The 23,122-nt window shown below is 48.7% G+C and overlaps 1 protein-coding gene across 7 annotated transcripts in view; it reads left to right on the forward strand.

The window, feature by feature from the left end:
• LOC105490167 (myosin VC) overlaps window positions 1–23,122 on the forward strand; it is a 107,796-nt gene that overhangs the window by 12,290 nt on the left and 72,384 nt on the right. For 5 of the 7 annotated variants that reach the window (XM_011755560.3, XM_011755555.3, XM_011755536.3 and 2 more), the window contains 8 exons: window positions 2,670–2,835; window positions 3,325–3,469; window positions 7,221–7,377; window positions 10,199–10,342; window positions 11,266–11,347; window positions 13,183–13,290; window positions 18,726–18,832; window positions 21,886–22,151. In XM_011755560.3, coding sequence (XP_011753862.2) covers window positions 2,670–2,835; window positions 3,325–3,469; window positions 7,221–7,377; window positions 10,199–10,342; window positions 11,266–11,347; window positions 13,183–13,290; window positions 18,726–18,832; window positions 21,886–22,151 — 1,175 coding nt within the window. Of the gene's footprint in view, window positions 1–2,669; window positions 2,836–3,324; window positions 3,470–5,837; window positions 6,106–7,220; window positions 7,378–10,198; window positions 10,343–11,265; window positions 11,348–13,182; window positions 13,291–18,725; window positions 18,833–21,885; window positions 22,152–23,122 lie in introns of those variants that run through there. The other 2 variants (XM_024795414.2, XM_011755576.3) reach the window with 2 other exon arrangements.

The raw sequence follows: 23,122 nt of genomic DNA on the forward strand, positions 1-23,122 counted from the left end.
GAAGAAAATGAGAAGAGGGAGATAGAAAATAGGCAGGGAGAGGGAGGAGTGGGAGGAGACTGGAGGGAGTCGGTCCACGGATGTACAGAAATGTGTAAGGGAGGGAGTGTGGCAGGAACAAGAAGACAGGGATGCTGTCTTTGTGTGACATTATGAGGTGCCTCTGTTGGTGCTGGTGTGGTAAGGGGGAGGTGAGGATGAACTTCAGCAGTTGCTCCAGTGGTGGGATGAGCTAGTGAGGAGCTTCCCTGCAAGGCTGCGTGTGCCTTCTGATGACGCAGCTTCTGAAGACTTTGCATTTGCTCTAAGTGTCCCTCATGAGTCGTCCTTGCCCACCATTGCTGTAGTGACATTCCACTGGATTTGTAGCTAGGGTGACTGGATGGGTTTAGAATCAAGTATCTGGATAGAGACCTGGGCAGGGGATTTGTGCTCCATCTAGATCCCAGAGGTGGGTCTGGGGAACATCATGTGAGGATTAATTGACAAAGCACATGAATGGGTTCTGCAGGGACAGGGCACACTACTTCTAATCAGACTGTCCTGGATTTGGGAGACATTTCCTGAGATCCTGGGAAGGCAGATGAACATAGCAGTTAAAGACACACCCCCTAGAATCAGATGATCTGGCTTCAGATCCTGGCATGGCCGCTTGTTAAGTCTTTGGCAGCAAGCCCCCAGTTTCCCCATATGTACGAAGGAGGTAATGACTGCACCATCCCAGGGTTGCTGAAGTGCGATGAGACAATCCCGTGTGCATGTGTAAAGAAAGGCAGGAGCTCTGGGAAGAGCCTCTTGCTCCCTGGGGCTTCCCTGCCCAGCAGGAGCTCTCGCAGCTTTTATTGAGTGTCTCCTGTGCACAGTCTGGGCTCCAATTAGGGATCAGGTGGCTTTGTCTGGGGAGGAGAATCTCCAGGCAGCAGCTGCGGTGTCAGTTTGCTGCTTTGGTCATGTCCGCTGGGCTTCAGGTGGCTACATTCCCGGCCTTGACCCGGCTGCAGAGGCGAGTAGGATGGCGGACAGCCAGGACACTCTCTAACTCAACCCTTTGTCAATACTGTAAGAGAAAAGGCCTGACATTTGCTGTAGGAAAATGTCACCTCTGCCTCCACCTGTCAACATAATGTTCGTTACATTTTCTCCCCTCCTCCAAAAAACTGTCCTGTCTCCCTGTTGCTTTCACACATAACACATGCAGAGGCCAAACCAGAAGTGGGGGTTGTGGATTTACAATAGAAAAACAGAGACAAGGAAAGTCAGTAGGTATGAGAATCATTGTTCCTGATTTTATTTTCAAAAGTGTTCAGGTTGAGAATATTCTGGTCGGGGTTAGGTCACCATACACTTGCATTGGTAACAGGGGAGCAGGAGCTGACCTGAGGATCTGTGTCCAGTTGTGGATTGCCCTGAGCTGCTCGCTTTACGCAGAACAGACCAACCAGCCAGCGAAACCCCTGCCGTCGACAAGGAAGCACTGTGCTAGTGAGAGAGCACAGGCTTTAGAGTGAGGCCCAGATTCACTGTGTGACCTTGGACAACAGATTCCTACTTTCTGAACCTGTCTCGTTGACTTTCTTGGTTGGGGTAGTCACGTCCTCCTTGGAAGGCAGTTTTGAGGATTAAATGAAACAATCCATGCTGAGTGCTTGGCATGGGGTCTGCACAGTGGCACTTGCTAAGGGGCAGCTGGGCCACCTTGTGGAGCTGGCCCAGGACCAGAGATCAGAAGGAACCCAGAGATACTGACTGAATACCAGGAAGGCGGCGGTGGCCTGGGAAGGTAGAAGAGAAACAAGCATGCTGGGTGACCTGCTCAAGTCGCTTTAGTTGGGCTTCACGTCCCCCAGCAGTGAAACAGGAGTGTAGGAATTAGAATACTCTGACATTGGAAAGGCCCAGTCGTCTGTGGCACAGATGCCACGGGACCTGCTCGCCTCACCTTCATTCTGCTAAGGCAGCCGCTTTAGGAATACTAGGTTAAATTTAGCAGAAGAGGAGCAAGCCTGGGAAGATTCCCTGGCCCAGGGCTGAGAGTGACAGGAATAGACAGCCCTGCTGGGGGAGCCGTGAGCCCTCGGGCATGTGGGCGACTGCAGACGGGAGACACCTGCACCAGGGGCCTGTCACGGAGAGACCACCACCTGCACGGACTCCTTTAGGTATTTGTCACCACCAAGTGTGTCAACTTTGAGCAGAGACTCAACAACCTTAGAGTTAAAGGGACCTTAGGTCGTTGTGTCCTTTTAGCTGCAGCATCTTGTTTTCAAACGAAAACTTGCATGACCTCAACATTGAAACCACATACAGGTAGAGCCCCTGTGGGAGATTCAGGAATGGGGCACCTGGATCTCTGCCCATGTAGCTTCCCCAGCACCCCTTATTGAGGCCTCTGTAGCTCTAAGGACCCGTGGTCTGGTCTAGCTCCTCTTCGCAGATGAGAGAAATGAGGCCCAGAGAGGGCGAGTGACTTGCCCCAGTGCACATAGCCAGTGCCCTAGTCCCCTGCTGCTACTTTTCATTATTCCAGGAGTCAGCTGTGAAGATTTTCTTGTTGCTATACATACATTTGCTTTTTAGTGTCAGTGATGACTCTGGAAATAAAAACAGTGCTTCAACAGAACGCCAAAAATCTTCTATTTCCAGAGCTTTACTTTTATCTTTGTCCATAGGAGCTGGATTATTCCGTCAATCCAGAATCTCTGCCTCCACTTCGGAATCCTGACATCCTCGTGGGCGAGAATGACCTCACGGCTCTCAGCTATCTCCATGAGCCCGCGGTGCTCCACAACCTCAGGATCCGCTTTGCAGAATCCAAACTCATTTACACCTACAGTGGTAAGGAGAGCAATTCTAGGAAGTAAGGAATGACACTGGAATGGAAGCTTGCTGTCTGGAGCCTCCTGGTTGTTTTATGTTTATACTGAGCACCCAGAGTTTGTTGTACAAAGAAGTATCTAGGTGGGGAGAGTCTTCAACAAGAGCTAAGACTGGACTACCAAGAAAAGGAGATGTAACAAAGCTTGTGTTTGGGTTTCTCATCGGATTTGATACATTTATTACTTATTTTGGGCAATGATATTACTTACATTGTGAACTGCAAAAATGTTTCCGTTTGGGAGCATTTCCACCTGTCCTGTCATCCAACCATCAGACCAGCCGGAGGGTGTAGGTGACTGGCAGGGAATTAATTCAGTGCATGAAGTGACTTGCCCAAAGTCACACAGAAGGTTTAATAAATGACAGAGCTGGGATTTCTTAAAAAAACAAACTGGAGAGGCCAGTGGCAGTAAGAATCTTTTAACTGCATCTAACATCTTTCCCCAGGAATCATTTTGGTGGCCATGAATCCTTACAAGCAGTTGCCAATATACGGAGATGCCATCATCCACGCCTACAGCGGGCAGAACATGGGCGATATGGACCCACACATATTTGCCGTGGCAGAAGAGGCATACAAGCAGATGGCCAGGTAGCTTCCTGCCAAGCTGGACTTCCCCTTGCTCTGCCAATGCTCCCTGCATTTGCCAGACCATCACAGTGGAGGGGAGATACCTAGGTTGGGCTCGTTAAAAGAGATAGGCCAGAGATGGTGCTTTGTCGAGCCGACTACCTGGAATGAATAGCAAACGACTGTTCCATGCACCTGACCTGTCAAGACTGAGTTTCCTGGGTTTTGTTCCTTCAAGGTAGTCCAGTCAGTCCTACCAGTTTGGGAATAGCAGATCCTTTTCTTGTAGTGTGTTTGGTTGGAGGAGTGTTGATTTATTCTCTGCTATGAGATGTTTAAGCTTTTTTTTTTAACCCATTCAAGGAAGCAGAATCTGATGACAGGGGATTTATCTGCAGGAGGTTTTAGGTGCAGGAGACTTGGGAGTTTTATCCTGATTTCACTGCTAGGTGTTTGTAGGGCCCCGTGGAGTTCTTGTTTCACTAGTGCACATGTATGGAAAGCCTCCTGCGAATGAGGCACCACACACACATTCCCATATGTCATCTGGGATGGCCTCAGAATAGCCCATGATGCAGATGTCTGGGTGGTAAACAGTTTCAGGGAATAACCAACTGAGGTTAGGCAGCAAGTAAAAGGCAGATCCTGGGATTTGTGCTTGGATGTTTAAACTCTAGTTTATTTTTCCCATAACCATCACTTTTGGCTTCAGTGTCTTCATCTGTAAAGTATGGAGAATAAAAACACCACCCTATCTTTGTAGCTGCCTTTACAGTTTGCAAAAGAACTTGCACATACAGTGGTCTCCCTTGAGTCTTACAGCACTCCTGTGAAGTCGACTGACTTCATTGCGCACTTTTCACAGATGGGAAATCCGAGGCACAGGACCTGGACCTGCTGACTCTTTACCTAAGTCTTTACTGCATAACCCCAGCCGCAGCTCCTGAGCTCCCTCCGCTTTATGTCTTCGTCCGTGAGCTGGACTCTCAGAGGGCACCCATTCCTGGTTCTGCTGCTTATAATGAGGGGGCAGGTGGTAGCTTCCATGAGGTAGAACACATGCTGCTTTCCTGCATAGCCATCTAATGGGCAGTCTGGGGATAGACCGAGCTTCTTCACAGTCATCAGAGACCCGGTGCTGTGCAGCTCCCTGTCCCTGGGGTGGGGCAGGCATCCTCAGGGACAAGCTAGTGTTCAGCTCTGTCTTCCATATTCTAGGTGACAAGGCATATGAGGGGAAGGGTACAGCCCTCCAGGTTAGGGAGACTCTCCGGAAGCCCCACAAAGCACTTCTGCTCACAGCTCATCTGCCAGGACCTCACTCACACAGGGAGGCTGGGATGTGCAGTCTTTCATATGCACAGCGGGGCACTGCCTGGCCACTGGGGCCTAGTCCCTAAGAAGGAAGAGGAGAATGCAAGTGAATACTGGGTAGAGAATTAGTAGCTTCTGCTGCACCAAGATTCCTTCTAACCCTAAAACCCCCACGGTTCTGAGATTTTTCCCTGGCTCCCTGCAGGTCTCCCAGGTATCATGGTGATTAGGGTCTGGGTATCAGTGGGATGAGCTCTTGGGCACTGTAGGGCTGTGCTCAGTTCAGCCCTGAAGAGCCAGTGTCTCCTTGGCGGTCTGTGTAACTGCAGTAACAGAACAGAGCCTAAAGCAGGCTCGTGTTGGCCTTATTTGATGCTAGACAGATAGTGTCCCTCAGGGCTGTAGAACAGGACTGGGATTACCGAAGCCCTGTTCTATGCCCTGAGGGACACTGAGCATGTCATTCCCCTTCTCGGAGTCTTCATCTTGTCTCTGAAATGAAAATATTGGACCAGGGCTGTGTACCCAAAGTCTTCTCCAGCATTCACATGGGAGGCTGTGGCTCTGTGCTCTGGGTCAAGTCACTCCACCCACGGTCACCATTTTACTCCTCTGTAAGAGAGAGATCTATGTCGTAGGATTTTCGTGAAGCTTAAATGAGAATCTGTATTCACTCAGCACCTGGCATGTGAGCGGTGCCACATCCACAGAGCCGCGTTAGAAGCTTCCACCGTCACGATCTTATGACATGAAAAGTTTAGTGCATTTTTTAAAATCTCTAAATTATATAACAGAGCATGTTGGCTTACAGAGCGCATATGTTCCCAAGCATCTTTTGAATAATTGCTCTCAAAATAATGTCCTTGAAATGTTTTTATATTTAAGTGGGATGTGCAGAAAGGAGTTGACATAAGGCCTGAGGCTGCTATCTTTAGAGACCTGCTTGCAAGGAGGCCCGTGGCTGGCCTCTGATTTCATGACGGTTCCTGACATTTCTTGGTTGATAAAGTGGCTCATTTTACCTAAACTCAAGCTGTTTGTGTAAACAATGTGCTTTATGCTGAATACCCGCTTTCCTTCTGGGAGTCTGGAATGTTGGCATGTGCCAGGCAGAAGGTGGGCACTGCATCTCTGATGAGCTTCCCTCGCAGCCAGCATTTCACATGTGCCGTCAAATTCCTTGCTGGAGGAATTGAGCATGTCCTGTGTGACCCGACTGGGAGAGGACCCCTGGAAGTTTGTACCCAGGTTCCACTGGACCTCACCCCTCATGCCTCTTCCCCTTGCTGCTTTTGCTTTGTATCCTCTTGCTGCGCTGTGAGGATGACTGTATGCTGAGTCCTGTGAGTTCTCTTACTGGGACATTGAACCTGGGGTTGGTCTTGGGGCCCCTCAGTAATTTTGGGGTACTCAATAAATACATGTCGACAGGCAGCATGATGACCTGCACAGGGTCCATCTAGAAAGAGGGTGGTCAGGAGAGGGTGGGGAGGGCAGAGGAGAGATGAAATTCAAGAACAGAGTTTAAAAGCAAAAATCCTGCCCAGAGACTGGGAGGGATGGGAAGGAGCAGTTTTTTGGTTGAGTGGAAAGGTTGAATAGGGAAGCAATAAGGAGTAGGGATTGGAGTAAAAGGTTGGATGAAAGATAGAGGCCGGGCGCGGTGGCTCAAGCCTGTAATCCCAGCACTTTGGGAGGCCGAGACGGGCGGATCACTAGGTCAGGAGATTGAGACCATCCTGGCTAACACGGCGAAACCCCGTCTCTACTAAAAACACAAAAAATTAGCCGGGCGAGGTGGCGGCGCCTGTGGTCCCAGCTACTCGGGAGGCTGAGGCAGGAGAATGGCGTGAACCCGGGAGGCGGAGCTTGCAGTGAGCTGAGATCTGGCCACTGCACTCCAGCCTGGGTGACAGAGCGAGACTCCGTCTCAAAAAAAAAAAAAAAAAAAAAGAAAGATAGAAAAAAAAATCTAGAAGGAAATTGATTGAGTTGTTTTTTTGTTTTGTTTTGTTTTGTTTTGAGACACAGTCTCGCTTTGTCACCCAGGCTGGAGTGCAGTGGCACAATCTCGGCTCACTGCAAGCTCCGCCCCCCGGGTTCACGCCATTCTCCTGCCTCAGCCTCCCGAGTAGCTGGGACTACAGGCGCCCACCACCGCACCCCACTAATTTTTTGTACTTTTAGTAGAGACAGAGTTTCACTGTGTTAGCTAGGATGGTCTCGATCTCCTGACCTCGTGATCCGCCCGCCTCAGCCTCCCAAAGTGCCGGGATTACAGGCGTGAGCCACCACGCCCAGCCTTGATTGAGATTTTAAAATAGTAGAGTGACAAAACGGTTTCCCTCTTTTGTCTTGTCCGCATTTGTCTTAATTAGCACACATTTGTCTTAATTAGCACACATCGCCTCTTTAATGGGAAGAAACTAACATTTGAAAACTCTTTTATTTGCTTTAGAAACAACAGAAACCAGTCCATAATTGTAAGCGGAGAGTCGGGTGCTGGAAAGACAGTGTCAGCTCGCTATGCCATGAGGTACTTCGCCACCGTCAGCAAATCGGGCAGCAACGCTCACGTGGAGGACAAGGTCCTGGCGTCCAATCCCATCACCGAGGTGCGTACCGCTACGGAAGGCAGCCGTGTGTTGATGATGGAAATGGGGGTTGGTTGGGTTCTGTGCTCTCCTGGCTAATTCAAGTCCCCACCCTTTAAAGACTAAAGAAGTGAGGGCGGGAAAGACCCAGGAAGCCTATTTGCTGGTGGGATTTGAAGGAGATGGGGACAGAATTGCTGCTTTCAAGGCTCTCTCCTGCTCTACCTCCTGGGCTGGAAATCTACCATCAGATTCCAGAAGTCCTCTGTTTACATTTACATCCCAGGGGAAAACCAAACATCACTGGTGCACTGAAATCACTGGTGTTCTCCAACCAGCTGGCATCAGCTTTCATGAGCTGATTGTTAAAATATTCAGGAGTTTTGCAAGCTGATTGATAAACCTTTGGTCGTTTGACGTCAGTCATGGGAGGAGAATTTATACCTTCTGCCTTGGCAAAGGCCACATGTAAAGACTCTTCCTCCTGCCCTCCCCAAGAGCCAGTTCATCAGCACACTGCTGACTGGGACAGGGAGTGGGCAAGACCAACCATGACAGTGCCCAGGGGTGAGGAGACAGCCCTCAAGGAAGAAGGGGCACCCAAAAGGGACAGAGGAGGGCCCCGCAAGCCAACTCCAGCTGCCCTGCAAAATGGGAAGAGGATTGATTTGAATTTATTTGGAAGCAAAGCAAATAATTAAGAACATTAGACTCGTAGACCTCTTCTTCCTGTTTTCTCAAATCAAAATCCTCAGTGAATATTTATCAGACCATCTACTCTGTTGAAGCCACTGTGTAGCTAATGTGGGAAGTGATGGAAAAGAATAAGACCCAATCTCCAAGTTACGATTCTTCTAACCTAACGTAAGAATATTTTAAAATTAAATAGAAACATAAGTGGGGAGGGGGTACTAAGAAACACTGCAAAGCTCATAGTTCAGAGGCATAAGCTTCTTAGAAACATAAATTACAATCCAAGATACCAATAGAAAAGTTATCAAGGCTGGGTGCAGTGGCTCACATCTATAATCCTGCACTTTAGGAGGCTGAGGTGGGTGAATTTCTTGAACTCAGAAGTTCCAGATCAGCCTGGGCAACATGATGAAACCCCGTCTCTACCAAAAATACAAAAAATTAGCCAGGTATGGTGGCACATGTCTGTAGTCCCAGCTACTCAAGAGGCTAAGGTAGTCTACCTTGCTTGAGTCAGGAGGTGGAGGTTGCAGTGAGCCAAGATTGCACCACTGGCACTCCAGCCTGGATGACAGAGCAGGACCCCTTCCCAAAATAAAAGTTATCAAGAGCCAGTGCCAAGTTAAATGCCCAGTGGATAATTTTGTGTAAATATTTAGGGTTTGTCTCTCCCATTAGACTGTACACTCTGAAGGCAGGGCTATATCTATTTGGTTCACCGAGCGCATGGCACATAGTAGGTGCTCAGTAAATACATGTTGACAGGCAGCATGATGACCTGGGCAGGGTCCATCTAGAAAGAGGGTGCTCAAGAGAGGGTGGGGAGGGGCAGAGGAGAGATGAAATTGAAGAACAGAAGTAAAAAGCAAAAATCCTGCCCAGAGAGTGGGAGGGATGAGAAGGAGCAGTCTCTTGGTTAAGTGGAAAGCTTGAGTAGGGAAGCAGTAAGGAGTAAGGATTGGAATAAAGGTTGGATGAAAGATGTGAACTTTTAATTGAGCATCATAGGCATTTGGGGCCTGAGTGAATTGAGGCACCTCATATTCTCTCATTTAATCCTCCCAATTCTGTAAGTGTTCTGGTCAGTCTGGGCTGCTGTTATAATAATAAGTATAATATACTTTAGTATAATATACTTTAGTGTCATCGACCATGTGGCTTATAAACAACAGAAATTTATTTTTCACAGTTCTGGAGGCTGGAAGTCCAAGATCAGGGTGCTAGCAGGGGTCAGGTTCTGGTGAGGCCTCTCTTCTGGGTGCCTGCCTGCTGTCTTCTCACGGTACCCTTACATGGCAGAAAGAGAGCAAGAGAGGTGTCTGGGATCCCTGTTACGTAGGCATTAAAATCCCACTCCCAGGGGCTCTATCCTCGTGACATCATTACTTCCCAAAGGCCCACCTTACCATACCGACACATAGGGTTAGGATTCCAGCATGAGGATTTTGGGAGGACACAAACATTCAGTCCATAACAGTAAGTTGCTTATTATTCTCATATTACAGATAGGGAAATTAAGACCTGGAAAGATGAACTACCTTTTTTGTTTGTTTGTTTTTGAGACAGGGTCTCGCTGAGTTACCCAGGCTGGAGTGCAGTGCTGCAATCTTAGCTCACTACACCCTCCAGCTCCTGGGCTCCAGCAATCCTCCCACCTCAGCTTTCTAAGTAGCTAGGACTACAGGCACATGCCACCATGCCTGGCTAATTTTTTTGTGTTTTGTAGAGATGGGAGTCTCACTGTTTTGCCTCGTCTGGTCTCAGACTTCTGGCCTCAAGTGAATTTCTCGCCTCAGCCTCCTGAAGTACTGGGATTACAGGCGTGAGCCACCGCACCTAGCCAGTGAACTAACTTGTAAGACATTACACAGATAGCAAAGATAGAACCCAGGGCCCTGAAACATCAGAACCTGTGCTCTTTCTGGTCCTCCCCAGTGTCTGCCAGTGGGACCGAGGAGAGGTTTGAGCAGCAGGCTCGGGACTGGTCATGTTCCCTGCCAGCCTGGGGTTGCTTTCTTTCCCCAGACCTCCCTCTGCCAATCAGACCTTCCCCTCGGGTACGGAATTGCATTTGACTAAAAACTCCTGCAATAACGTTGAGGCAAAAATCTTTTAATGTTGTTATTTCAGAAGAGTTATGTTTTTTTAGGCCGTCGGAAATGCCAAGACCACCCGCAATGACAATAGTAGTCGGTTTGGGAAATACACAGAAATCAGTTTTGATGAACAAAATCAAATTATAGGAGCCAACATGAGAACTTACCTCCTGGAGAAATCCAGAGTTGTCTTTCAAGTAAGTATTAAATTTTTCCCCAACTTTTTGAGCATTATTTACAATTACATTCTTATGATATATACTCAGGCAGGCTACGCTATGCTATGAATTGAAGACTAGGGTTTTCTTATCTTTCATTTGCAGTTTGGATTCTTTTTTCTGTTGATTAAAACTTGATGGTGAATAGGTGTAGTACAGGTGAGTTGTATGACTGTAGGAAGAGGTTATGACTTTTTAATTTGGGGGATTTACAAAATCCTTATAGTTTAAAAAGCAGGTATCTCTTTCTAGAGTACAAAAACTGTTTGAAATAGACGAAGCTGACAGACTGGCTTTCCTATCAGAAAGGGAATGGGATCAGAGCTATCGAGGCGGTTTTAAGAGAAAGGCTTTTCTGCCAGTAAAATGGAGAAAATTCTCACCGTTTTGGCCCAGGAGGAGAGCAACAGTAAACCTTGTATTGCAGGAAGTTTCTAAAAATGTCACTAGGATGAGTTATGTCATTCCTATTCCATAGGATATTTTCATTTAATAACACTTTCTCTGGGTTACTCGTTACTTGGAAGGCCATCTCAGGCCACCCAGTTCTCAGCTGAGAGGAAGGGCCTCTTGTGGACTGGCCAGATCACATCCCAGACAGATAATTATCCATCCAGGTTAGACATCTAAGATTCTCTAGTTAAAAACATGGCATTTTTCGGGCGAGGTGGCGGGTGCCTGTAGTCCCAGCTACTTGGGAGGCTGAGGCAGGAGAATGGCGTGAAACCGGCGGGGCGGAGCTTGCAGTGAGCCAAGATCGTGCCACTGCACTCCAGCCTGGGGCACAGCAAGACTCCGTCTCAAAAAAAAAAAAAAAAAAAAAAAAAAAAAAAAAAAAAAAACATGGCATTTTTGCTTGTGAGGATTTGGTGTAATTTTGAGGACATTTCTTTATCTTACAGTCGGAAAATGAACGAAATTACCACATTTTCTATCAGCTTTGTGCATCTGCACAGCAGTCGGAATTTAAACATCTTAAATTGGGTATGTGATGGATCGTGTGTGGAAGGGTCTGTCTTTTATGTGGGGGCTTAAATTCTAGGTTAACTTTCTTCTTATACTAATATGTCTTTTTTTTTTTTTTTTTAAGTATTTGCCCAAAGATATAAGATTCTTTGGTTTCAAGGACCGAATTGGTGCATCTAATTAAGGGGCTGGATTAGGGCTGGGGGGATGAGTTTAGAGAGAGAGGGCACTCTTAAGCCTGAGGTTATTTTTAAAGCTCATTGGGACTGGCGTGGTGGCTCACACCTGTAGTCCCAGCACTTTGGGAGGCCAAGGCGGGCGGATCACCTGAGGTCAGGAGTTCAAGACCAGCCTGGCCAACGTAGTAAAACCCTGTCTCTACTAAAAATACAAAAATTAACCGGGCGTGGTGGCACACACCTGTAGCCCCAGCTACTTGGGAGGCTGAGGCAGAAGAATTGCTTGAACCCGGGAGAGGGAGGTTGCAGTGAGCCGAGATCACACCACTGCACTCCAGCCTAGGCAACAGAGCAAGACTCCATCTCAAAAAAAAAAAAAAAAAAAAAAAAAAGCTCATTGGGTGTTTGTGCTCCTCCAGCTAGAACCACCTGATTAAGACCTCCTGACAACTGGAACATACGGCGTCACCAAACCTTCCATTTTATTTGAACATGCATAGATAGTTGTTTTTCTAACATGTATGACATGTTAACCCATTTTTTAAAACAAACCACCTCTATCATAATTTGATGGCTCAAGGTCATTCATTATTTGTAGTCATAATTGATTATATTCCAGAGATGGCTGAAGCATAGGGCTGTTTGTCCTTCAATACAAAAGGCCCCGAGCCCTGTGCTGTCATGGCTCTCCTGCCTTAGCCGTTTGTGCTATGCTGGTAGATGAGAATTGTCAGAGATAACGTCTAGTATGTTGGAGTTGAACTTACACACTCTCTAATTTTGGAGAAGCTGCTTGTGCTCTTAGAATCTAAGTTTCTGCAGATTTCACATGAAGGTAATATCCTTGGCCTTGTCTACCAAACAGAATATGAATAGCGAACTTGCAGAAGGGCTTTCTGAAAGATCCTCTACTATTTAAACATTAGGGGTGTGTGTGTGTGTGTGTGTGTGTGTGTGTGTGTGTGTGTGTATATAGTCATCCTGATTGTTCTAATGGTTTTATAGGAGTATATGCATGTCAAAAGTTTATCGAATTGTACGTGTTAATCATGCAGTTTATTGTACATTCAGTAAACCTCAGTAAAGCTATATAAAAATGTTGGGTGCAGGAACAAAAACCATGAGCTTTAGAGTTAGGCCTGCATTTAAATTCTTGCGTGCCATCAGCTATGGGAACTTGAGAAAGTTACTTCACTTTTCTGAGTCTTAGCTTCTGCGTCTGTAATGTAGAATTCTTTTTTTGTTGTTTTGTTTTTGTTTTTTTGAGACAGGGTCACCGAGGCTGGGGTGCAGTGGTGCCAGCACGGTTCACTGCAGCCTCGAACTCCTGGGCTCGAATGATCCTCCCACGTCAGCCTCCTGAATAGTTGGGATCATAGGCATGTGCCACCATGCCCAGCTAATTTTTTGTAGAGTTAGGGTTTTGCCCTTTTGCCCAGACTGGTCTTGAACTCCTGGGTTCAAGCAAACCCCTGCCTCAGGCTCCCAAAGTACTGGGATTACAGGCATGAGCCTCCACACCTGGCTGTAATGCAGAGTTCTAAGGAATAAATAGAATAAACTGTGTAAAGTGCATGACACAGCTTATTAAGTATGAACTTCCCTTCTTCTGATAAATGTGTATGTCCAAATTTCTGTGTTACAGACATAACAAATCTTACTTTTTGATTTCAGGGAGTGCCGAAGAATTTAATTATACGAGAATGGGAGGCAATACTGTCATTGAGGGTGTGAATGATCGAGCTGAAATGGTAGAGACTCAAAAGACCTTCACGCTGCTGGGTAAGAGCAAATATCCCATCCGAGGATGTAGCCATTTTCTCTTAAAAAAAAAAAATTAAAGCCAGGCATGGTGGCTTACACCTGTAATCCTAACACTTTGGGAGGCCGAGGCGGGCGGATCACAAGGTCAGGAGATCAAGACCATTCTGGCCAACATGGTGAAACCAGTCTCTATGAAAAATACAAAAAATTATCCGGGCATGGTGGTGGGCATCTGTAGTCCCAGCTACTCAGGAGGCTGAGGCAGAGGAATCCCTAGAACTCAGGAGGCGGAGGGTTGCATTGAGCCGACATCACACCACTGCACTCCAGCCTGGCGACAGAGCAAGACTCCATCTCAAAAAAAAAATTAAAAGGGGATTCCCAGCATATGTGTGTTCTGAAGGCTCCTAATCAATTCTAATTTTAGGACAAACCATCAGAACGTATTTGGAGACTAAGTGGTCAAGACTGCTTTTCCCTTAAAAGAGCTAGAAATTAACCCTTTTTTTCCCTCAGCCTTCCTGGCTCACTGTCAGAGGCATGGGCTGCAAGCCATGTGACTGCTGTAAGCTCTTCTAGGCTGAATACAAGGATGACTGGTGAAGCCAAGGTCCGATTCGGTTCAGAAGTGGAACGTTGGCCCTCTGTGGCCTTCATAGGTCTCCTGATGATGACAGTAATGACAGCACTTACCTGGAGCTTACAATGTGCTGGGCACCATCCTAAGCACTTCATACCCCTGTGTGAACTCATTCAATCCCTACAACCACCCTAAGAAGTCAGTGCTGCTGTTTCTCCCATTTTATAAGCGGGAAAGTAAGGCACAGAGACGGGAAGTGATTTACCCAACGTTAGGCGGCGGATTCAGAGTAGAACTGGCTTTTGCACTCCAGGGTCTTCAAGCATCTCATTTTGTACAGAAAACCCCATCTTCTGTTGCTCGGATGCCGGCACAGGTGGAGCAGGCACGACTCTCACAGCACAGCCAGTTGCTCCCAGTCCTTCTCGCCTTACTTTTCCCACACAGAGCTCATGTTCAGAAAGGCTGCCTACCAGATGGTGTTTACAGAAACAGGCACTCGCTCTCCCATTCTGTATGAGTCTAGACATCCACATGAAGCTGCCAGTCAAAGCTTTTGATCAGGGTGAGGCCGTTGGCCATTTCTTTCTTTCTCTCTTCTTTTTTTTTTGAGACGGAATATTGCTCTGTCGCCAGGCTGGAGTGCAGTGGCACGACCTCTGCCTCCCCGGTTCAAGCAATTCCCCTGCCTTAGCTTCCCAAGTAGCTGGGATAACAGGCACGCACCACCATGCCTGGGTAATTTTTTGTATTTTAGTAGAGACGGGGTTTCACCGTGTTGGCCAAGATGGTCTCGAGCTCCTGACCTCATGATCCATCTGCTTTGGCCTCCCAGAGTGCTGGGATTACAGGTGTGAGCCACCACGCCCAGCCAGTCATTTCTACGTCTTGCTGAAATTTCTCTTGCTGAAATCTCCCACCAATTCATTCTAAGTGCTTTCATTCTTGTGGCCTAGTTGACTGTATCTGAATGTAAAAGGCTAAGAATTTCAGGTTAAATATATCGAAGGAATAGGTAAGACGATCACAGCTGGATAATGGAAAGTGAAAACAAGATGGTTTTCTAAGCAAAATCACCATCAGACTCTGTTCCCTCAAACCTGCTTCAAGGAGAAGGGCAATTTGAACATTTTGTAATAATAAGATAAACACTTTTGGCACTGATTCACATTTTCTGAAAATAATTATAGTCGTCATTTCAATCTCCGTATAATCTACTCCATGGAGCGCGGGCTCGGTGCGTGAGGAGGGGACAGGTGGCCAAACTCTGGCTGGGCTGAAGGATATTCCCTGCCCTGCCCACTGTCATCTCCCTGATCCTTCTACTGTCTCTCACCTCTATCATGTCCTCCTCACAGCAAGATAATATAGGGCAAATCGAGTAGGCTTTGGGATCAAATGAACGTGAATTCAAATCCTAGTTGGTATGAGTCTAAGGTACCCACTCTGAGACTTGGTGTCTTTTTTTGAGACGGAGTCTCGCTCTGTCGCCCAGGCTGGAGTGCAATGGTGCAATCTCAGCTCACTGCAACCTCTGCCTCTGGGGCTCAAGCAATTCTCCTGCCTCAGCCTCCTGAGCAGCTGGGATTACAGGCACACGCCACCGCCCCCAGCTAATTTTTGTCTTTTTAGTAGAGACGAGGTTTCACCATGTTGCCCAGGCCGATCTTGAACTCCTGACTTCAGGTGATCCACCCGCCTCTGCCTCCCAGAGTGCTGGGATTACAGGCATGAGCCACCGTGCCCAGCCAAGACTTGGTGTCTCGATCTGTGAGTGGCAGCACACCTTACCTTTCATGACAACTGGCGAGGAAGTGTATGTAAAAGTCCCCAGCACCAGGCCAAGCACATAGCTGGTGTGTGGTAACTGCTACTCCCTGCCTTCTAGCTCTGTACATTCCCAGTTTTCCAAACCCTCACCATGCTTTGAGTAAAACCGTCTCTTCTTCCATGAAACCTTTTCTAATTTTTGGAGATCAGCAATTTGCAGCCATTTGCCCCCGTGTATCACACAACTTAGGTTATGTTTACAGATTTCCACATCACATTCCTCAGTCCCAGGGCCAAGACTGGGACAAGGCAAGAGAGGCGCTCACCCTCAGGGCCCCGCATGTGCGGGGTTGGCCCTGGACACTTAGCCTGTGCACAGACCTAGATGTTTTAGACAAAGCCCTCTGGAGTTTTGTAGAGAGGTGGAGTACTGTGTCCTCTCACAGCGTTAATGGTGATGGCCGCCTGCTGTGCTGTGTGAAGTGGGCAGGTGGTAAGAGGTTGGGGCCACTGCACCTGTTGCCTGCACCTCTGCCTTCAAATGAGGATACCTCAGCAAGCGACCCTGCTCAAACTTTTCCTTCACCTTGCACGAGGTCATCAGGGACTTCTCTGTTTAGACACGCTAGGGTGAAGCTAGATGGCTCATGAATGCTGTGGGTCTTTTCTCATACTGTGGTGGGCACTGGCGTTAAACTGCTTAGATATTCCTTACTCACTGTGACCTTGGGTGAGTTCCCTAACCTTCCTGTGCCTTAGTTTCCTCTTCTGTGAGATGGGAACAATACTAGGATTCCTTCCTGTGGTTGCAGTGAGCATGAGAGGAGCTGATGGCTGGAAAATACCGAGGACAGTGCCTGAGGCGGTGTTCCGTTCGCCTTCCCCTCGCTTCTGCTGCTGAGGTCCCTCAGCTGGCATTGAGATTACCCCTGGAGAAGTGCGAGAGGATGCGTTTTGATTAAAAAGCCCCTCTCCTCTGCTCTTCTGCTGTGTCTTTCTCAAGTGATTCATCCACTGATCCCTGCCATTTGAGTGTTGCTATGCCCCTTGCTCTCTGATGGGACGAACACCTTGGAATCAGGCTGTCCCCGGGACCTCAGGCACTAGGAACTTGACCAGTGAGCTCCCCCTGGAAATCTGATTCAGGCTGGCATTGCTTTTGTGTGACAGGCTCACTAAGGGTGATTACTTAACACAGGTCTTGAATTCTTTCTTTCATATTACTGCTTTGGAGTTGTCATCTCCCTTTTGCGTTTCTGGAAGGCCTGGAGTAGTTGAGGGATTTAGTTATGGATCACAGAAAGCAGGGAGGAGTGCCAGGATGGAGGCTCCTGCACCTGGTGTTTTTAGTTGCTGCTCATGGTCACTTGCCTGTCATTACTGTGGTGGAGGCCTAGGGGTATGCTTCTGTTGCACACATCTGTCCTTCAGATGGAGGAGTTACCTCCAAATGGAAAGGCAGCAAGTGCCTGGACTCAGCTGGAGCTGGAGTCTTCCCTGTGTTCTTGGATTGAAAGCTTTTGAGACTGATTTTATTTAATCTTTGTAGTACAGGAGACTCAGGGCCAGGTGCAGTGGCTCATGCCTATAATCCCAGCACTTTGGGAGGCCGAGGAGGGTGGACCACTTGAGCCCAGGCATTCAAGACCAGCCTAGACAACATGGCGAAACCCCATCTCTACACAAAGTTAGCTGGGACTACACACATTTGTAGTCCCAGGTACTCAGGTGGCGGAGGTGGGAGGATTACTTGAGCCTAGGAGGTCAAGGCTGCAGTGAGCCATGATCATGCCACTGCACTCCAGGCTGGACAACAGAGTGAGACCTTGTCTTAAAAAAAAAAAAGAAAAAAGAAAAAAAGTAGGTTTTGAAATTGTTGAAGAACATGACCTACCTGCTAATGAAAACTCCAGGTATCCTCAAATGAGGGGTCACTGGCTTCCATTCCGGTGTCCATTCCAGGGTGGACCAGGCAGCCTGCCTGGTGTGAATGAGCCTGCCTGCCAGCCCGCGCGCATCTCTCAGCTCCTCAGGTCACCACAGTGTCATTAACACACACTGGGGGGATCCCGACCTGGCATCACCGGGCTCACAGCGTGCAGGTCTACACTGTGATTTGCAGGGTTTGAACACACAGTCCTTTCTAGCAGCTGGGTTGCTTTCTTATTGGCTCCAGGAAATATGCTAATGCCCTCATGGTGACTGAATATGGTATGTAGTTATAATTTATATTCTACTTACTGCAATCAAAGTCCCAATGGGAAACATGGGGCAGGCTCACAATAGGATACAAGAGGGATTATTTATTATTTACAACTACAAAGTTGTGAGTGGAGTCTAGGGGATCTACTAATACAAGGGGCAGTGGGCACCTGGGGGCAGCAGCAGAACTGTTCACTGCTCTTTCCCATGTGGGCATCCAAGTGTGTCTGGGTTTCTGGAGCCTAGAAGGAGAGTTGGGTAAAGTCAGCCCCAGAGGAGTAGTGACCTCCTGTCAGTCGGGCCACGCAGCCAGCTGGAGGCAGCTTCGCAGGGACAGCGGCTGGGGAGGACGCACTCAGAACCTTCTCCGCTCCTCTCTCTGTTCTCCTGCCGGGGCTCCCCATGAATCAAGCCCAACCAAACGCCAGAGGGCATGAAAGGCCATCGCCTTGGTTTATACCAAGTCCCCTGGGGCAGAGAGCAGACGATCTGGAGGGGCAAATGGCATCCCTCTAGCAATCCCACCTAGAAAATAATTCACGGATTCAGAGAGCTTGTGAGCAAAAAGAAAAGTGAAAGACGTTCAAAATCAAGCACAGAATCACGGCAGGACGACTCTCTGAGGAACCTGAAGTGAAACAGTTACTCGGGTTTTAATTTTTGTGTTGAACTTCCTAGCAGGCATGGCACAGGGAAAACCTGTGTATAGACACATATGACGTGTGTCTACAGAGGTCGCCTAGAAGGAATAGTGCACCAGAGGCCCCTGGGTCCACTTCATGTTCCTGTCCCAGAGCTTGGCACTGATGCGACCTGCATATCTCGAATGAATCCAGGTGCCCATCTTACTAGTCAGAGAAGAGATGCAGTATTCCTAATCTGGGAAAATGTTTGTTTTCAGGTTTCAAGGAGGATTTTCAGATGGACGTTTTTAAAATCCTGGCAGCCATCCTACATCTGGGCAACGTGCAGATCACCGCGGTGGGCAACGAGAGGTCCTCAGTTAGTGTGAGATGCTCATTTGTTTTACTTTTCCTTTGTCCGAGGGTCATAGTGGAACCGGTTCGCAGCTGGCCTGCCTTTGCTTTTTAGCAGCAGGCATAGATGGCCTCCTGGGTAGACTGGTTTAGCAGGAAGCCAGCGGCAAGGGTTTCCAGGGGTTGCCTTCAAGGAGTAAAGCCTCCTCCCCTTGCAACAGTAGAGGAGGGGAAATGTGTCTTCTGTGTGTTTTTCTTTTATTCAACAAGTCCGTATGCAGCACCTACTAAGTGCCACGGACAGTCATAGCATCTGGGGAAACAGCAGTGAACGAAACAAAGCAAGAAGCCCTTCAGAGAGCTTATGATCAGGGGTAGGGAGGAGACACAACAAGCAAATATGATCTCCGGCAGCTGGTGACGGCTGGCACAGAGGAAAGTAAAGCAGAGGGGGCATGCGGAGGGGCCGTGCCTTTCATGTGGGGTGGTCAGAGAAAGCCTTTCCGGGAAGGCGGTGGTGGGCAGCGGCCTGAAGGGGATGAAGAAGCAGGTTGTACCTGTGGATGGGGGAAGAACAGCAAGTGCGGAAACTCCCAGGCAGAAGATGTCATTTGAGATACAGCAGGAAGGTCCATGTATCCAGAGGGTGAGTGACAGGGAGGGTGTGGATGAGACCAGAGGGAGAAGGGGGATGGCACACCATGTAGGACCTTAAGGACGCTGGGTAGTTTTCAGCAGAAGGACACTCACTACCTCCTTACACCTGCTTGACTCAGACGTCAGTGGTGCTGGCTTCCTGGGAATGTGTTGTAAGTTTTGTGATAGATTTCTTTAATGGACACAAGTTAATTTAATGTGTGTTTCTTCTCTGACACATACTATGAGTAGTGATTCTTGGGGGAGGGGTATGTGTTTAATTAGTCTCATCAATGTCCGTGTAAAGAAGAAAACAAACACAAGTAAAAAATGTTTCCATGAAACACAGAATCTGCCTACCTTTAAAGCTTTGCATTAACAGTGACATGTCTGTCCTAGTCAACTCAGAATGCCATATCCAAATGCCACAGGCTGACTGGCTTCAACAATAGACATTTGTTTTCTCACAGTTCTAGAGGCTGGAAGTCTGAGAGCAGAGCGTCAGCCTGCTCGGTTCTGGTGAGGACTTCCTGGCTCCTAGACAGCCACCTTCTCATTGCGTCCTCATGGTGGAGAGAGAGCAGACACTGTGATGCCTCTTACGAGAACACTAATCCCATCATGGCAGGCCTCACCCTCTCGACGTTCGCCAACCCCGATTACCTCCCAAAGGCCCTATCTCCAAATACTGTCACGCTGGGGGTTAGGACTTCAACATCTGAGTTTTGGAGGGACACAAATATTCAGTCCGTAACCATGTCTATTTTCATGTCCCTCAAATAACCGATGGGAATAGTTGATCATTTTGTGTACCCGGTGAGTTCTTGGCTGTCTGCTACCAACGGTTTGGGGAGAGGGCAGAGCTGAGTGGAGCATGAGCTCCTGGGCTCGGCGTTTTAGGCCTGTTGCCGTGACCAGGAAGTAGTTCTCCTTCTTCTCCTCCAGCTTTCACCTCAGCACCCCTCCCATCCCCCCGCGGTGTGCAGACCTCCCAGAATGAGTCAGTTCCCCAAGTGGGAAAGCAGGGAGAGAAGTGACGAGAGGCCTGGGGGAGAGTCTGGTGTGTCTGAAGTGGCAGGTCCCTCTGTTTCTTTGCTCAGTTACCTCAGAGAAGCTGGGCTTCTGCCCTTTTCCCCCTAAACCCCCAAAGACTAAAAATGTGATTTCTGCCCAACAAATGCCACCACACTGAGCCCTCTCCCATGAAGCTTGTTGTGAAGGTAGCATTTTGGAGGAAGAATTAACATTGACTGGCAGAAAATCCTTTCTGTGTTCTAAGAATATCTGTGGAAAATTCCCAGTCCTATAATTATTGGTCCTAGATTTGGGATCCATTTCCACCCATTTGTATCAGGAACTTGAAATGTTAGACACGTTAAATTTGGACAAAGCCGTCTGAGTTTCTGAAAAGCTGCTGCCCTTTGCATTTTTTTCCCATAGCAGCACCTGCAGCTGAATTGTTTTTGACTCAGAAGGTTTCGTTCGTTCTTAGAAGGAAGGAAACCAAATGCCTCTGCCAGTCCCCTCCCTTATGAGGTCAGGCACGTCAAAGCCAGCTCTGTGTTACTGTGATGCTGGTCTGCAGGGGTGTGGGTAGAGCGCAGGGAGGGGCAGGGCTGTTTCCATGGCTTCCTCCACTGTGTCCTGAGGCTTTTTAGTGCAATCACGTGGGTGTCCTGGTGGGCTGGAATGGTGCCCGCAGGGGAGCCTGCCTTGGGAGTTCTCCTGACTGAGAGAGGAGCTGGGAGTCACATCCTCGCCTGAGGACAGGAGCCCTTTGTCTACACCGGCTGAAGGGAAATGGGAGCACCTCTTCCCTCTTTTCATCTGCTGACCAGCGGGGCAGCTCTCATGCCCGGGCTTGGGGGAGAAGCAAGATTTCACTTTGTGCATGCAGGAAAAGTCCCACCCCAGGCCTCGTGTCAGCTGAGGCACTAGCTCAGCCACGGGAACCGCACCAGTTTCTGCCTGGCAGCAACACCCAGGTACCTCCTGGGCCATCATCCAGGCAAACCCCTGGCCACACGAGGTGGGGCAGGGTGAGTGCACACTCTTGACAAGTGGCCCAGGATGGTACAAAGGGAAGAGAGAGGGCTGCATCCACATCCACAGGAACAGGCCGGGGTCTAGGGAGGATGGCCTCCATGGCCTTAGTCACCGCGGGCATTCTTTGGTTAACATGAAAAATCAGTGTGGGATGCAGCCCTGGACTCCCCGGCATTGCTGCAGGGGTGGTCCTCCAAGGGCCAGGTGCAGGACCCGTGCCGGTGCAGCCCTCTTGCTCTACTCCCAGGTCTGTCTCCACCTCCTGAGGCCTGGACATCCTTGTGCCAGCTACTAGTCAGCTCTTGCACAGGCCTGAGTGTGGGCACAGGGGCCTGGGCCGGGTGGGTTTGTGTGGCTTTGGATGGCTGGGCCACCTGACGGGGCTTGTGCTTGTTTTTGAAGGAGGATGACAGTCACCTGAAGGTGTTCTGTGAGCTCCTGGGCCTGGAGAGTGGCAGAGTTGCTCAGTGGCTGTGCAATCGCAAAATCGTCACGAGCTCTGAGACGGTGGTAAAACCCATGACCAGGCCTCAGGCTGTCAACGCCAGGGATGCACTGGCCAAAAAGATCTATGCTCACCTGTTCGACTTCATTGTGGAGAGAATTAACCAAGCGTTGCAGTTTTCAGGCAAGCAGCACACTTTTATTGGTGTTTTGGACATTTATGGGTAAGATTCTCTTCAGTGAGCCTGTCTTTCCTCCTTTAAATGTTGAGAACCATGTGGTTTTTAGATTATTTTGTTCTGGTTCCTTTGTATTTCACATGATTAGAAAGATAACACTCTCTGCTTTTGCCCCTATAGATGCTAAGTACACTCTATTGGGCTATGGTGCCGTTTATTTAAAGTGCATTAAAGAGATGCTGAATTAGTAATGACTGGCGTTAAGAGCTTACTGTGTGCCAGCTCTGAGGCTGCCTGACTTCCCTGAGCTTTCTCACTTAATTCTTAAGCAACCTCATAACTATCCCCATTTTAGACCTGCAACAACCAAGGCTTAGAAAGACTCAATAACTTGGTCACAGTTGCTCCACTGGTGGGAAAAGCCAGCACAGTTGTGAGGCTCCTGCTTCTGCTTTTCCCACCAAAGGCCCCTGAGGTGTGGAGCCCCGGGGTCCCTTCCCATTCAAATCACAGGGGATGACAAGTCATCTAGGCCTGCACGTTGCCCAAGCCCAGCGGCCAGAGGTGGACTGAACCCAGGTCTCTGATCAGCCACCCCCCACCCCAATCATTTTCCGTTCTCGGGTGAGAAGGTCTTGGATTTTCCCCAGCCCTCCTCCAGGAGGTCTTACCCTTCATCCCATCCTGGAATTGGGTTCTTTTTCATTGTCTCTGCCTGGTCCTCCTTCTCTAAACCCCAGGCCCAGCTCATGCTGAAACTGCTGGGGAGTAACCAGAGTGGAAGCTGGCATGGAGGGCTCCGCAGAGATTGTTATCCCTCAGGCTTTTCTCAGCAGCTGGCCCCAGTGCCCAGCCCTTGCCCCTCTCCTGGGACCCACCCTGGTTTCTTAGCAGGAGAAGGGGGAAGATTGACCCGTGAAAGGCATCGTGGAGTGTTCCACCTGGATTGGGGGATCTTCCCCCACACCCTGGCAAAAAGCAGCTCAACCCCATTCCCCATGCAAAGGGGAGAGCCC

Source organism: Macaca nemestrina, chromosome 7 (assembly GCF_043159975.1).
Source record: "Macaca nemestrina isolate mMacNem1 chromosome 7, mMacNem.hap1, whole genome shotgun sequence".
NCBI classification, from domain to species: domain Eukaryota; kingdom Metazoa; phylum Chordata; class Mammalia; order Primates; family Cercopithecidae; genus Macaca; species Macaca nemestrina.